Source organism: Alligator mississippiensis, chromosome 5 (assembly GCF_030867095.1).
Source record: "Alligator mississippiensis isolate rAllMis1 chromosome 5, rAllMis1, whole genome shotgun sequence".
Classification (NCBI taxonomy): Eukaryota; Metazoa; Chordata; order Crocodylia; family Alligatoridae; genus Alligator; species Alligator mississippiensis.
The window spans coordinates 210,389,357-210,402,631 of NC_081828.1; the positions used below are offsets into that span (position 1 = coordinate 210,389,357).

The following is a 13,275-nucleotide window of genomic DNA, read 5'->3' on the forward strand; positions in this document are numbered from 1 at the left end:
GGACGGATCCAGGTGGGGTGCGGTGTTGCAGCTGCATACTCCCCCTTTGATTCCCGCTTCACCCAAACCTTAAAGACGACAGCTTGGGAGGGGAGGGGCATTTCTATTCAGGCAGCCCTGACCGAGTCAACTGATGTGGGAACAGATTATAATCTACTCGATTCCTGCTAATCTCTCTTCGCATCACAAGTGTTAATGACACTCTCTTCTCTTTAATGGTTTTGATGTCCCATGAATTAAGCTATCCTTTCTTCTGCGATTTGGCTGGTAGCTTATGTGAAATCATTGCTCGGGTCTGAACAGAATAAAGCTGCAAAACAGCCTTTTTTTTTCCTTTTTATTTTTTGTAAAGCTAGATCCATTACATTGTGATCACTTGTGTCCCCCCCAAATCAAAGTTCAGCTCCTAGCACAGAACGTGTCTCTCTTGTACCTGGCACAGAATATGGGTTTGAAGCACTGAAAGAGCACATGGAGACAAAAACTTAGGGCCCGATTCTCCCAAATAGCTTCATATGATTTTGAGGCTGCAACTGGATATAAATGGGCAGACGCTTGAGCCTGAGGGAAATGTCAGTAGGCTCAAGTTGGCTTTCTATGGGCACAAGGTCACAATGACACACCTTTGATATCAAAATTAGACCCCAATTCAATGGTGGAAAGTGAAAGCCATGTTTGGCCCTAAATTACTACCCTCTTTTAAAATAAACTATTTAATAAATATGAAACCATGGTATTTCCAAGCCACGTTCTGATTTGTTTGCTTCATTTAAGGTGCTGGATATTAATCAAACATTTACCTTCATTGCTCTTCACTGGGAAAAACCATTTTGGGGGAGTTAGAACTGGAAGCAGGCTTGGTCCATTTGAAAGCATCACGATGCTTACTATCTGGCTACTCCAGCTCCCATATTGCATACTTTTTGGTCCTGATTAATCCCCAAACTATGACAAGTGAAAGAAACCCCCTGACCTTGAAGACATGGCAATTCTCAAAAGCAGCATCCAACACGTGAACACTACACTTGCACATCTTTGTAGGTATTGGCAAATCGTGGTACAAAACTGGCAAGAAAATATCAAAGCTCAGACTTAGAGCTACAGGAGGTTGCTTCCTACTTTCCACCATTTGCAGGAGGAAAGGAAGAGCAATTCCACAGTCCGTCTGACCCCAAAGACTGCATCAAAGTTTGGCCTTGTTGGGTTGGTTGGTTGGTTGGTTCTGCTTTTGGACAGTGTCTAGGATTTTCCCTTGTAGCTGCCTAGAGCTCAGGATTTGGTCCCACAGCCAGTCTCTGCTTCAAAAGAGTCCATATTGTTTCTTCTCATTCTGCTGCTTCCATTTGGGCATCTGGTAGAACTCGTCCTTGGATTTCCCAAAGATGTCATGAAAGTCAGCATCAGAGAGATAGTACTACAGAGGGAACAAGGAAACAGTCAGTCATTCTCTTACCACGCTGTTCAGCTGAGATGAAATACTACCCTGGTGCAGAGGCCTAAAACTTCAGTGGTACAAGTGTTCTTGTGTTGCTGCTCCATACCATGATGAACATAGACCCATTGACATGCACAGTGCCATACAGTGGGGGAGATGTTCCCTGCCTCCGTGAGTTTTTGCAGGCCAAACTCATTCAGACGATTCAAAGAACAATTAGGAGTTGCCTACAACTCTGGGGCAGGAGGGAGTGACCAGAACAATAATTGTGGTGGACGGTAACAATGCCTTTGGATCTCCTGGGTTGAAAGAAAGTTGACTTCATGGAGAATGAAAAGCTAGCACCCTTCTTGTTTTCGTGGCTAGATAATGTATTGCTCAAACATAGAAGAAATTGCATCTCCTGCAATACGCACAGTAAAAATGTGCGCTAAAATATGAAATGTGCTGGTAATGGAGACACTGTCCCATCCGGTTAGTTCATTAATAAAGAGGAAAAAGAGAGAAGGTGTGTTATAGCCAAGATGGTCCAGGAAATGCACCAAAGGCACGAGGTTTAATGGCTTCTGTTACTGGATCAGTTGTATAGCTGAGAAACCAGTTAGGCAAGCTTTGACAAGTTGGATTTGTTGCTGCGTGTGCCAAAGAGCTCGTCAAACTTCCCTCCCAACAACACTGTTAATCCAATAACAGACATCACAAAAAAAACCTTTTGTGTCTCATACAAAAGAGGGATGGATATTTAGAAATATAGATTGCATTCCTGCTCTTCACAAAGGACAAAAAATCACCAGCCACTAAGACAGTCTCTAGCTCAGCGACAGGCAATTATTTTGGGCAGAGGGCCGCTTACTGAGTCTTGGCAAGCCATCGAGGGCCGCATTACAGGCAGCCAGGGGCATATATATATTAATTTTCTGAATTTTTAGGGGTCCTGTGAGCCGGATAGAATGGCCTGGTGGGCCACATCTGGCCCGCGGGCCACATCTTGCCCACCCCTGCTCTAGCTAGACCCTTGGACTATTAACAACTATTACTGCATGTTGTATTTACAAAGGTAATCATTGTACTGACAGGAGAGGTGCTAATTCCTAAGAACTGTTGCATATTGTTTCCTTTGTAGACATGTAATAACTGCATCTTCATGCATTTTCTGGGTTTGTGTTTTGTTCGAATGGTTGCCTGAATAAAGTGTTTAAAGGGAGTAGTTCCCACAGCACGAGACGGAGCTACAATTAGAAGTACATGCTCTGACAGCCTTACTATATCACTATGCAAAGCAAGTAGTGTTCATTTATCTCCTGGCAGAAGCCCAAAGCAAATTGGTGCACCATTTCAGTATGGTTTGCAGTACTCAGTGGGTGCATCTACACATGCAATTAATGTGCATGAATAAACTCTGGAGCCTGGGAGCAAAAAACTCTGGAGCAAATTGCTCCGCTGATTATTTGTGCACATCACATGGAGTCCGGTTGGAGCAGTCCAGGCTGACAGGGGACCCAGGGCTGCCCTTGACTGGGCTCCATGTGCTGCGGCGGGGGCTGGCTGGGTATGCAGGGGGCTCCTGTAGTGAGGCACCCTGTGTCCCAGCCAGCTGGGGAGCGGCCCAGGGCTGCTCTCCCATCTCGGTGCTGGCTGCTTCCCCATCTCCACGTGCCTCATCGCAAGCTGTGCAGCAGAGCCCCCGCCCCAGGACATGCAGGGATGGGGGAGCAGCCTGCTCAGGCTCATTGCAAGCAGCCGACTGGGGCACAGTGTGTCTTGATCCCCGCTCCTCTCAGCCCTGACCCCCGAGCCCAGATCAGAGGTGTGTGGCTGACTCCCCCAGCAGGTTTGGCCCAGGTTATAAACCTGACCCAGTTACACCTCTGCACATAGGTAAGTGCTCCCTGACTCATTTCTCCAAGCCTGGAGCACACCGTATTAGATAACAGAATCTGGTTCTTCACCTCCATATCACCTAGATTTGCCTACAGTCTGTGGCTACCACGTTAGAATTGGCCAAAAATTGCAGCTGTAAAATTTTCCAACCCCTGGAATGTGGTTTTGTTAAAATCTAAGTTTTTAGATTTTAAAATCTACATTTTCTCCCAAATTTGGCAAAATGTTGGGAGAAAATGTAGAATACTGTACGCAGCGAGAGCCAACCAAAATGCTCTGCGCTGTTTTGGGCTGATCAATACTTGGGTGCCCTGATGCCCTGTGGGAGCTGTAGGTCTGAGTCCCCCCAGGCATACTCTCTAGTGTCAGTGCCCCGTGCTACAAACATCACAGGACCGACAAACAAGGTGTTTTGTTGCCATCTGAAAAGGGTCAAAATATCACATTGCCATCTTATTTATTTATTTTTTGGTAAATTTTGTGAACAGCTTCAGAATTCAACATTTCTGCCCCCACAATGGGTCAAATCAAGCGTAGAAATATCAGAATTTCCTCACGGGATAAAATGTCTGTGTTTTGATTGGAAAACAGAAGAGTTACCCAACCGGACTTCCTCATTCGATTCCCACCTCTCCACATGTTCGCTAGTCTACTCCCCGAAGCCTGGAACAAGGGGCCTTGTTGCACGCTAATTTTGGGTGGCTCCTGGCTTGACTGCTCATTAATACCTTAAAGTGGTGTTAAGCACTCGTTATGCGGCTCAAAGTTACGCCACTCAAGGGCAGGATTATCTCTGATCTGCCCAACCCAGCTCCTGTTTGATTAAGGTGTGGCCACTCCCCACAGATGTGCCACCCAAGCTGAAGTCCTCCAGTATCCCAGGATCTCTCACACACTGTCTGTAGAGCAGAGCTAGAAGCCTGTCCCATCTCACCAGCCCTCTAGTGACAACTCACAGCTGTCGCTCCTAGTCCTGCCCTTGCTCCCCAGGCCTCTAGCAGCAAGTCACAGCTGTGCAGGTGCAGGACCATCAAAGAAGATTTCTAGACCAAGGACATGACTGCTTCAAACTCCAAGTTAACTCTAATACAGCTCAACATGTGTGTGGCTCACAGCATAAGGTGTAACAAGGCCCAAAGCTTAATTAACCCAATGTGAAATCTCACCTAGCCAATAGTTTACATGAAGACCCACATTAAACTAGACACCACATGAAGCTGATGCTTGAGCAATTGTTTTACCTCTTTTTTAGTGGGGTCTACTCCTTCTGGGAGCTCATCCACTGTCTTGTTGATGAGCACCTCTCTGGAATACGCTCCATTTCCATTGGTCACTAGTGAAGGCGAGTTGTCGTTACTGTAGTTACTGGTACTGTTGTAGCCGCTGTTGTTGGTGGGGTGTGGTTTGTACTTCGGTGAAGCACTTGCTGCTCCTGAACCAGCTATGCTTGTAGTGTTTGCATTTTTCTTATTCAGGTTGGCGTTGTTAAGATCCTGCCAAATACAGGGAGATCTCTTAGTACAGTGGGAGCCAGCCAGTGCAATGAACATACAGGAAACTTTGTGACATCCTGGGGCTTTTGTCCCCTACATGGGGCAGACAGGTTGCTTCTAGGTATTATACTAATTGGGTTGAAATACCAATAACTATAACTACCTTTCCATCAAGCCACTATATGACACTAGAGTCTTGATAAGCACAATGAAGATGCTTTATAAACGGATACCCAAGAACTCTTCTAGTTGCCTAATTTTTCTAGGAATTATGATGTGGGCAAGGCCCATACAGGAAAAGGACAGAAGTTTTCTAAAATGTCATGCTCCTCTGCTCCCTTTCCCCCTATGGTGCTGTCTCTAATGGTTTGAATCCAAGCTTGAGCCAGAAACAGTGCTATGTAACCCATCACACCTACTCAACCCAGCTAAAATGTGGAAGAGTGCGTGTCCCTCGTTTTAGCTGCATATGCCGTTCAGAAGGACAATTCCTGTGTTCAGATGCCCGAGTACAGCTCTGGCTAAGGCTGAGAGGAGCACTATATAGCACTGAAGATACGGGTTATTATAACCAATTTCACTAACAGTTACACTAAGGTCACACCTTGATAGCACACAAGCACCTGACATCATGATCCCTGATGTACCCCCATGCATTATGTTCTCCCTCCTACTTGACCAGCAGCAACTCAGGTTGTGGAAAAAGGCTTCTATAGATGCTAGTACAAGTGAAAACCTGGATTGTACTGAGCCAGGAGTTCGGTCCGAGCCCACTTACCACTGTGATCTCCGATATAGCAGACAGATCTCCCAAGCTGTTCTTCATCTCCTCGTAGGACTTGCCATCCTAAAGGCAGGAGAGACAGTAGTGAGAACGAGATCCATAGACTAGCCACTTTTCCTTTTTACAGGGCAGGTTGCAGCAGCTATAGCTAAAATCTGCTCTTGCTTCTCAGACTGGCATCTGGGTCAATGCTGTGTGATTTGGGACCCAGAAACGTAGAGGGGAGCAGCTGTAACATGGGAACCACGTGCAGCTGTGAGATCTACATCCACCTCTGAGAATTAAGAGCTCAGGGTGCATCGCAGCGGCTATGGCTATGTTCAGAAGCCAACGCATGGCTCTGATGCAAAAGGTACTCTGTACCCATGACACTGGCCTCCATTCATCTCCACCTTCTTTGTAAGGGGACCAGTGGGCTAACATTTTCAGATCAGTCTTCTCTCTTTTGTTCAGCTTGGTGAAAGAAGACCCTCTCTACCAGCATGTTGGTGCCAGGTAGAAACAGTCCAAGTGACAGATGTGTATTTGGTGTTTCCTCAGCTTCGAAGTGCCTAAGAGATCTCCACTCATTTTGAAGACAGGTTGGTCTTGCTGGTGGAGACTTTAAGAGGATTAGTAAAGGACTTCACACATAAGGCTTTAGCAAATAAATGCTGTCATCAAAAAGTGGGTTTGTTTGCCAAGTAACAGAAGGGAAACCCTCCTCCACAACTATCCTGGAGTTTGCTTCAAGGGGAGCTCCATTCTCCCTCAGTGGGCATGTCTACACGTGCATTTACACTGGCTTAAATTTACTGCACAGTAAGTTACTGCGCAGTAAGCAGGAATAGGCTGGCATCTACACGTGCAGGCATTAAAGTGCATTAACACTATGTGTGGAATGATTTGGGACTAAAGTTAGTCCCAAGTCAGTTCACACGCAGTGTTACTGCGCAGTAAGGCGTCTACACGTGCATTTCTGTGCAGTAACTAATCGGGTATAAATTTGATACCTGCATGATGCAGGCATCAAATTTACGCTCAAGTCGGCATAAGTCGCCATATTTACTGCGCAGTACAGGCATGCACATGTAGATGCGCCCAGTGGGTCCCATTTCTCCATATGTCACATGTGTGACTGTACATTAATGCACATTTGCAGGAGGTGCTCAATAGCTGGAAGTAGCAGTTGTTGCTAGGTGTTGTACTGTGCTGCACTTTCAAACCTCCTCCAGCGCTTGCCCATGTAACTTTTCACGACTAACATATTCCATATCAACCAGCAATAAGTCAGGAGCAGTACGTCCTGCCCTGAACACTTTTTGAGCAGCACAACTGATGCCATAAATCATTTCTCCTGTGATACCTTTCAGCCTTTAACTTTGGTGTGCGAGCAAGAACTGGAAAAGGCAAAGGTGGTGTCTCCATAGAAGCCCATGCACTTTTCAATGTTTCCTTCCTCTATGATGTGAATGAGTAGTGCACAACCACTTCTGCTGCTTCCTTTGGCAGATATGATGACCTTCATTAATGTTGTCTGAATGCCCCTAATGAGAACTGAAGCCATACTGATGCGTGTATTATGGTTAGATGTAGCCACGATGACACTCATGAATGTCACTCATTTCTTCCTCAATAAAAGGAGCCAGTGGGTCAGTCAAAATCATCCTAGTTTTGGTAAAGACTGACGTAAACCTTGGTTCAAGCCTTCTTCACCAACTTAAAGCTTTGCAAATGCACAACACCATGGTAGACATAATTACCTACCTCTGCTGGCAGGTAAGTTCACTCTCACTTAGGTGTTTTGCTTGTAAAAAACGTGACTAATAAAAATCTGGAACATTGTGCTGCCAAAGACTTTTGACGCTTCAGTGGTTGTCTGCTTTTTTGGTAGAGAACTGTGAGTAGCTCTGTTTTCACCTCTGTCTTTGACCCCTTTCAAAAAAAAATATTCTTTTTGCAGTTTTCCCGTGAAACCGTTTTATTTTTACTCGTGCTTCTGAGGATCCTTTTGAGAAGATAAAAGGTCTTCTTCACCTCAGCTTCATAAACCTTGTGAGCTGAGCTAGCCTGCAGAGAACGGAGTCAATGCCAGGAAGCAAAATCTGACAACAGTGGCACGGCCGTTGCAATAAAAGCTGGGGAGTGGCCACGTGACCGTGCTGACGTCAAGTGACGTCAACACCTGTTCATCTCGGTGACGGTAACTTTCTATTCTATTTGGCTATCGCCAAACGTGCGTATGCAGGGGGGGAAAAATCAATATAAAAATGGGGGAAATTAGCCAATCCTGGGACAAAGTTAAGATTTTTACCAATATTACTGAGCCATCCCACCTGCAAACAGGACTGTTGTGGTACAATAAGATGCCCAGTAACTCTGCATCTAGCCCAAACCCTTCAAAATACATAATTTATTTATTTCCTACATATGGGGACTTTTTACCATCTTGAACTTTCCCTGAGCCCGAAAGGGCATGTGAGCCTGAAAACTTGCAGAAAAAGATTTTCTTTTGTTCTTGCAATTTCTCTGTTTAATAAAAGGTATCATTTCTGAACCAAGAGTCCCAGATTTTGGCATTTCAGAATAAAGAATGAGTTTTTACTTCCTAGCTCTCCATGAGTTGCAGGAGCTCTAGTGCCACCAAGCGGCTGGCCTCTGGGTTCATAGCAGTGGAGAGCAATATTTCAAGAGCTTGAAAAATAAAAAAATAGTTTCGTTTTGAGAAACCTTAAACCCCACCAGAGACAAATCCCTGAGTAATACTCATTGTAGGAATAAACTCCCGGCCCTCAATGACACTAGGGAGGTTTGGGAGCATCACGTTGGAAGCCAGAGTAGTATTTTCTACTTTATTCATTTTTTTTAAAAGTCTCCCAGGTCTTGGGGTATCTTCCCTGTGCTCACTGCGGTTCAGGGTAGAGATACCCGAGCCAGATCAGGTATTGGAAGCAGTGTGGCCACAGTAGCACACAGCTCAACCTAGGCTAGCAATGTGTATGCAGTATAGAAATGCCCTCCAAGGTTTGCAAAGTAGCATGAGCTTTGGAAAAACTGCACACTTTGAGATCCTTATTCATCTCAAATGCACCTCAGTCCTCACTTCCACTGCACCGCTGGGCTTTGGGGAGATACAGATGACAGGATGACAGACTTCTGCAGCACCTGGCTGAAAACCAGGAGACCTGGACTCCATTTTTGGCTCTGTCACAGCCCCCCAGTGCAACACTAATGAATCACTTCACTGCCCACATAACGTTAAGGGAACAGTTTTTTTGGGTATTCTGAAAGAGGGAAAAAAATGACTTTTTTTTTGTTTGGCCCTGTGCTTGTTCTGCAGGTTTGCCTTGATATATAGCAGAGTAATAATAGCAATCTGTAACCCTGTTTGAAATCTAGAGTAGCGGCCCCACGGCGAGGGATGTAAATCACTATTTGCAGGAGCTCAGCCCCTCTTGCGAGAGGTCCACGAGAAAAACCTAACCACGAGAATTGTTCGGACCTTGTCTGTAACCCATGCAAAGGGCACAAAACCTGACCCACACTTCTCATTAAAGCTAGTTGGGAAATACCTTTTCTTTGAAAATGTTGACAAACGTTTTCTTAATTTTTAGTCAAAATGCGAGGTGTGTATGTTAAAAGACTCCCCTCCCCACACACATTCCCCCTACTTCCACTGAACAAGGCTATCCGTTTGTGAGTTTAGGCTTTTGATGAAATTTGGCTACCTTCAAAAACTTTTGAATGCAAACCTTTCTATTTCAGCTCTATTGCTATTCAAGATTGTTTTTGTCCAAGCGACAAAAGTTCACAAAAATACCGCAACCTGATCTATCTGTCACAGCAGACAAGTGACATTATAACTATACGCAGTAGACATCTATGCTACCCATTGATACGTCTACACATGAAATGTTCAGGGATGAACACACCCAGGTTTCCCAATAACTTACGCTCCACTTATATGGGTCCCAAGCATTGAACCAGCCTGTGAAGGTGAGAGGCTCCAGGCCTTGTTTCACGATCACTATTGGAATGGCTAAATCTCTTCCAGCAGGATGCGTCTTCAGATATTCCTTGGCCGCGGTAACGGTCTCATTCTTTTCATAGGCATTGGAGGCTTTGCCAATCCACAGGAAAATCTACAGCGATGAAGACAAAGATAAGTCGATAGTAAGAACCCCCTGAAGATCCTGGACAGTTTCTCTCCCTCCCTACGCATAACGTGATAATGGGAAGTCTGAATGTAGCCTGTGACTTGGATGCAGCACGGCTGACCTGCTTCATCAGTAGCTCACAGCACTGGTCAAATTGGTTTTGGAACCAGAATGTATATTATGTATAATGTACGTTATATGATGCAAACCTGGTCGTGGGTCCGAGGAGCTCATTATGCAAGAGGTGGGTGACACCAAACTGGCCTCAGCTGCAGATAAAGAGACTCAGAGTGGCAGGCACACTTCAGGTGATGCAGTGTTAAAATTGCCCCCGGATGCTCCACTGGTGAGTTTAAACCTCCCAAATTTCAGGGTCCATATTGAAGTGGTTGGATACAGTGTGCATATGTTGGAAACAGTCCAACTGTTGTAGGTTGAACTTAACACCAGAAAGGATCTATTCCCCAGCTCTACTTTGGTAACATCCCACCTTTGTGCATGTCCCATTCAAATAGCACTTGTGGCTTTGAAATCCAAATCCTGGTGCTAGCCTGCGCAGATTAAGTGCTGACCTCTTTGGTCCACTCATTTCTCTGGCAATGCAGCATGGGAGAGAAAAATCCTCAGCTTTGGTACTAGCTTGTCAGTAGCATTAGATACCAACTCATGGGTGAAGGGGAATATGGCCTCCTGCATGGGCTGGCAGGGAGATACCCTAAGATGGTAGCCTTTAAACCTTACTGGTTTGTGTATCACCTTCTAAACAATACTTCACATGCCACCAGCCCTGATAATTCAGCCTTACTGACATTGTCCCGTCTTTGATGTTCCCAATCGTGCGTGAGCACCATACCTCTGTCCTTGGAAACCTACAGGCAGCCCTTCCAGGACTGGTTGTGTGTATGTGCTCCTGCAAGCAGTGTCTCACCAGACCCAGGCCAGCTTGGGTAGTGGACATCTATCCCCTGGAACAGGCCATGTCATTAAATGATTTAATGGCTCCCTCTGGCATTATAGCTGAGACTGGTGTATGGACTTCTGGATCTGGGTGGTGGCCCTGACAATGCTACTCCAGGGGCTTGAGAGCCAACCTCTTGCATGTCCCTTTGAAAACCCTGGACTTAATGCCTGCTTTCTGATTTGCAGAATGAGTCTGAAATATCCTCCCTCACTCGTCAGAGAGTCCTTGGTTCTGTTCCCAACTCTGCTGCTGCCCTGCTGGGTGACCTCAGGCAATTCACATCCCTCTCCGTGATCAGTTTCCCCACCTGTTAAATGGGTTTAATGACATTGCCCTCATTTGTAAAGAACTTTGAGATCTACCGGCGGTGAAGAACACTTGTTTAATTTAATGGGGTGTTGGGAAGCTTAACTTTTTGCAAAGCACTGTTAGACTCTGGGATGAAGGGCGTTGCTTTGAATGGGTGATTAAAATAAATTAAGCCCAAAAAATGCACATTCCCTGTTGCAGGGAGCAAAAATGTCTACTGACCTCATCCCATGTGTCTAGCAACATGACATCATCCTCATCCAAGTCATCCTGGCAGAAGTCCACTATCTCCGTCATGATGAACCGTCCAGTCTGGTTGGAACACTCGAAGAGACGGGGCTCGTATCGCATGGTCGGCTCTTGCAATCTTGATCACATGCGGTAGGAAGAGAAGAGCCATGAGAAAGCCCTACTCACCCTCAACTTCTAGTGGTTGTTGTGACCACTAGACATCAGATCTTTACATGGCAACACACATCAGCTGGGACAAAAGTTGTCAGTATCTGTTCTCAGGGAATCCTTTGGACCGGAACAATTATCGACTTCACTTAGTCCCCCTTGTATCTCGAATTCAAATAGTAATCCCAAAAGGCAAAGCCAAATTCAGCTTGATCCACCCCCTCCTCTGTCTGCAAGATTACTGCTTTCAGGTCAAAGCTACATCGGGTCTCAAGTCTCCCACCAAAACACATTAACCTACCCAGACTTGGGCCTAGGTGGGGTGCAGAGGTCAAGGTTTCCTAGGTTTAGCTTCATAAACCTTCTGGTGACCCACAGCCATGGTTGTAATATGATCCTTCCCCCAGGAGTTCAGATCTGGTTTCAGTCCCCCTGCCCCACAATGGGCATGTTTTGGCATCAAACTCAATTGATGCTGGGTCAGGCCCAAAGCAAGGGGATATTCTGATGTCCACACTGGCCTGTTCTGGGATGAAGCCCAGCCTCACAAGTCTTACCCAGGCCCTGTCCTCCACCCTCTACACAGGGTCAAGTGAACAAGTTACACTGAGTACTAAGGGGACAGGGACTTACCACGGGTCATTGCTTCTGCTGTAACTGCTGAAGTGCATACTCCTAAACTACAGTAAGTGAAAACTAAATTAAGTTAACTGACCCCTCTTTCACAGAGGCCTCAAACACTGTGGTTTTGCTTTTGCTTACCACAGGGTAAGAGCAATCACCTTGGAGCAGCCGACCTGCAGTATAGCCCTGCCCTTTTGAAGGCAGAGCAATTTATTTGTTAGGCCAGAGGACTCCTTACAGCTGTTCACACCCTTGGCAGCCAGTGAAATCAGTCTGTACCTCTTACTGTTGGCGTATGGCGCCTTCCCTCCCAGAGCTACCCAGAACTCTGCTGGCTCCTGTCCCTCCAGAATGGTCTGCTTGTCATGTCTGGAGATGATGTCGGCCACCGTCTTCGCCATCTCTCGCTCGTCCCCGCTGCAGCCCTGTTTGGGGGGGCAAAAGACTGGGAGGTTTACAAGCAACCTGGTGCAATGCATTGCTCTGCTAATGGCTGGTGAGCATCGTTGCCCTTTTCTGGAGAGCACGTGAGCTGCCTAAACATTTGCAATTGTATGTTCCACCCAACAGCTGGATTAAACAGCCATTTTATCCGAGCTGCAAGGAGACAATCCTCCTTGTCCCCTAGGGTAGAGGTGTTAGTCATCATATTGCTATTATCAAAGGGTGGACTCTACCACTCACTTTGAGACTGGTGTATTATGTCATGGAGGTCCTACTGAAGCCTAAGGGACTATGCACCTAGTAAGCGATCGCTTGGGATAGTAGTGGTGGTGGTTTGGGCATTGTGCAACCGGCTTGCTGCAGCCGCTGCATCAGGCCTCTGGATCATTTACCTTTCCACACCACAGGTAGCAGACTTGGATGGTCTTCAGCAGGAAGACGTCGTTGGAGTTGAGTGAGGAGGCCCGAGCTGGCACCTCGATGGTCTTGGTATTAAATTCATCTGTGCCCCGCACTTGGAAGAGGCGGACTGTGGGTTCAGGCTCGCTCTGTCGACCGCGACTTGTGCCCCCCTTTAAAAAGAGGAAAATTGTACTGTGAGGCGTGATGGGTGATAGATCCAGAAGCCAAGAGTGCTGGTGAGACAGACAGACGTGGCACTCCTGTCCCGTGTGCTGCCTGAGTGAATGGAGGTTTCACAGGCTCAGTCCAAAGTCCAAAACCCCAAAGTTAGCGTGAGCCCTTATAGTCACTGCAGTGGACTTTGGACCAGGCCCCAGAGCTCTGCACTGCCAGCCCACTGCCCAGTT

The 13,275-nt window shown here is 46.4% G+C and overlaps 1 protein-coding gene across 1 annotated transcript in view; it reads right to left on the reverse strand.

Moving 5' to 3' along the window:
- Positions 1-305: 305 nt before the first annotated feature.
- VILL (villin like) overlaps positions 306-13,275 on the reverse strand; it is a 48,326-nt gene continuing 35,356 nt past the window's right edge. Inside the window, exons 14-20 of the mRNA XM_019499381.2 lie at positions 12,859-13,038; positions 12,302-12,447; positions 11,222-11,366; positions 9,526-9,714; positions 5,588-5,656; positions 4,558-4,809; positions 306-1,414 (exon numbers count right to left, since the gene is read on the reverse strand). Of these exons, the coding sequence (XP_019354926.2) occupies positions 1,301-1,414; positions 4,558-4,809; positions 5,588-5,656; positions 9,526-9,714; positions 11,222-11,366; positions 12,302-12,447; positions 12,859-13,038 (1,095 nt within the window). The 3' untranslated portion in view covers positions 306-1,300. The remainder of the gene's footprint in view (positions 1,415-4,557; positions 4,810-5,587; positions 5,657-9,525; positions 9,715-11,221; positions 11,367-12,301; positions 12,448-12,858; positions 13,039-13,275) is intronic.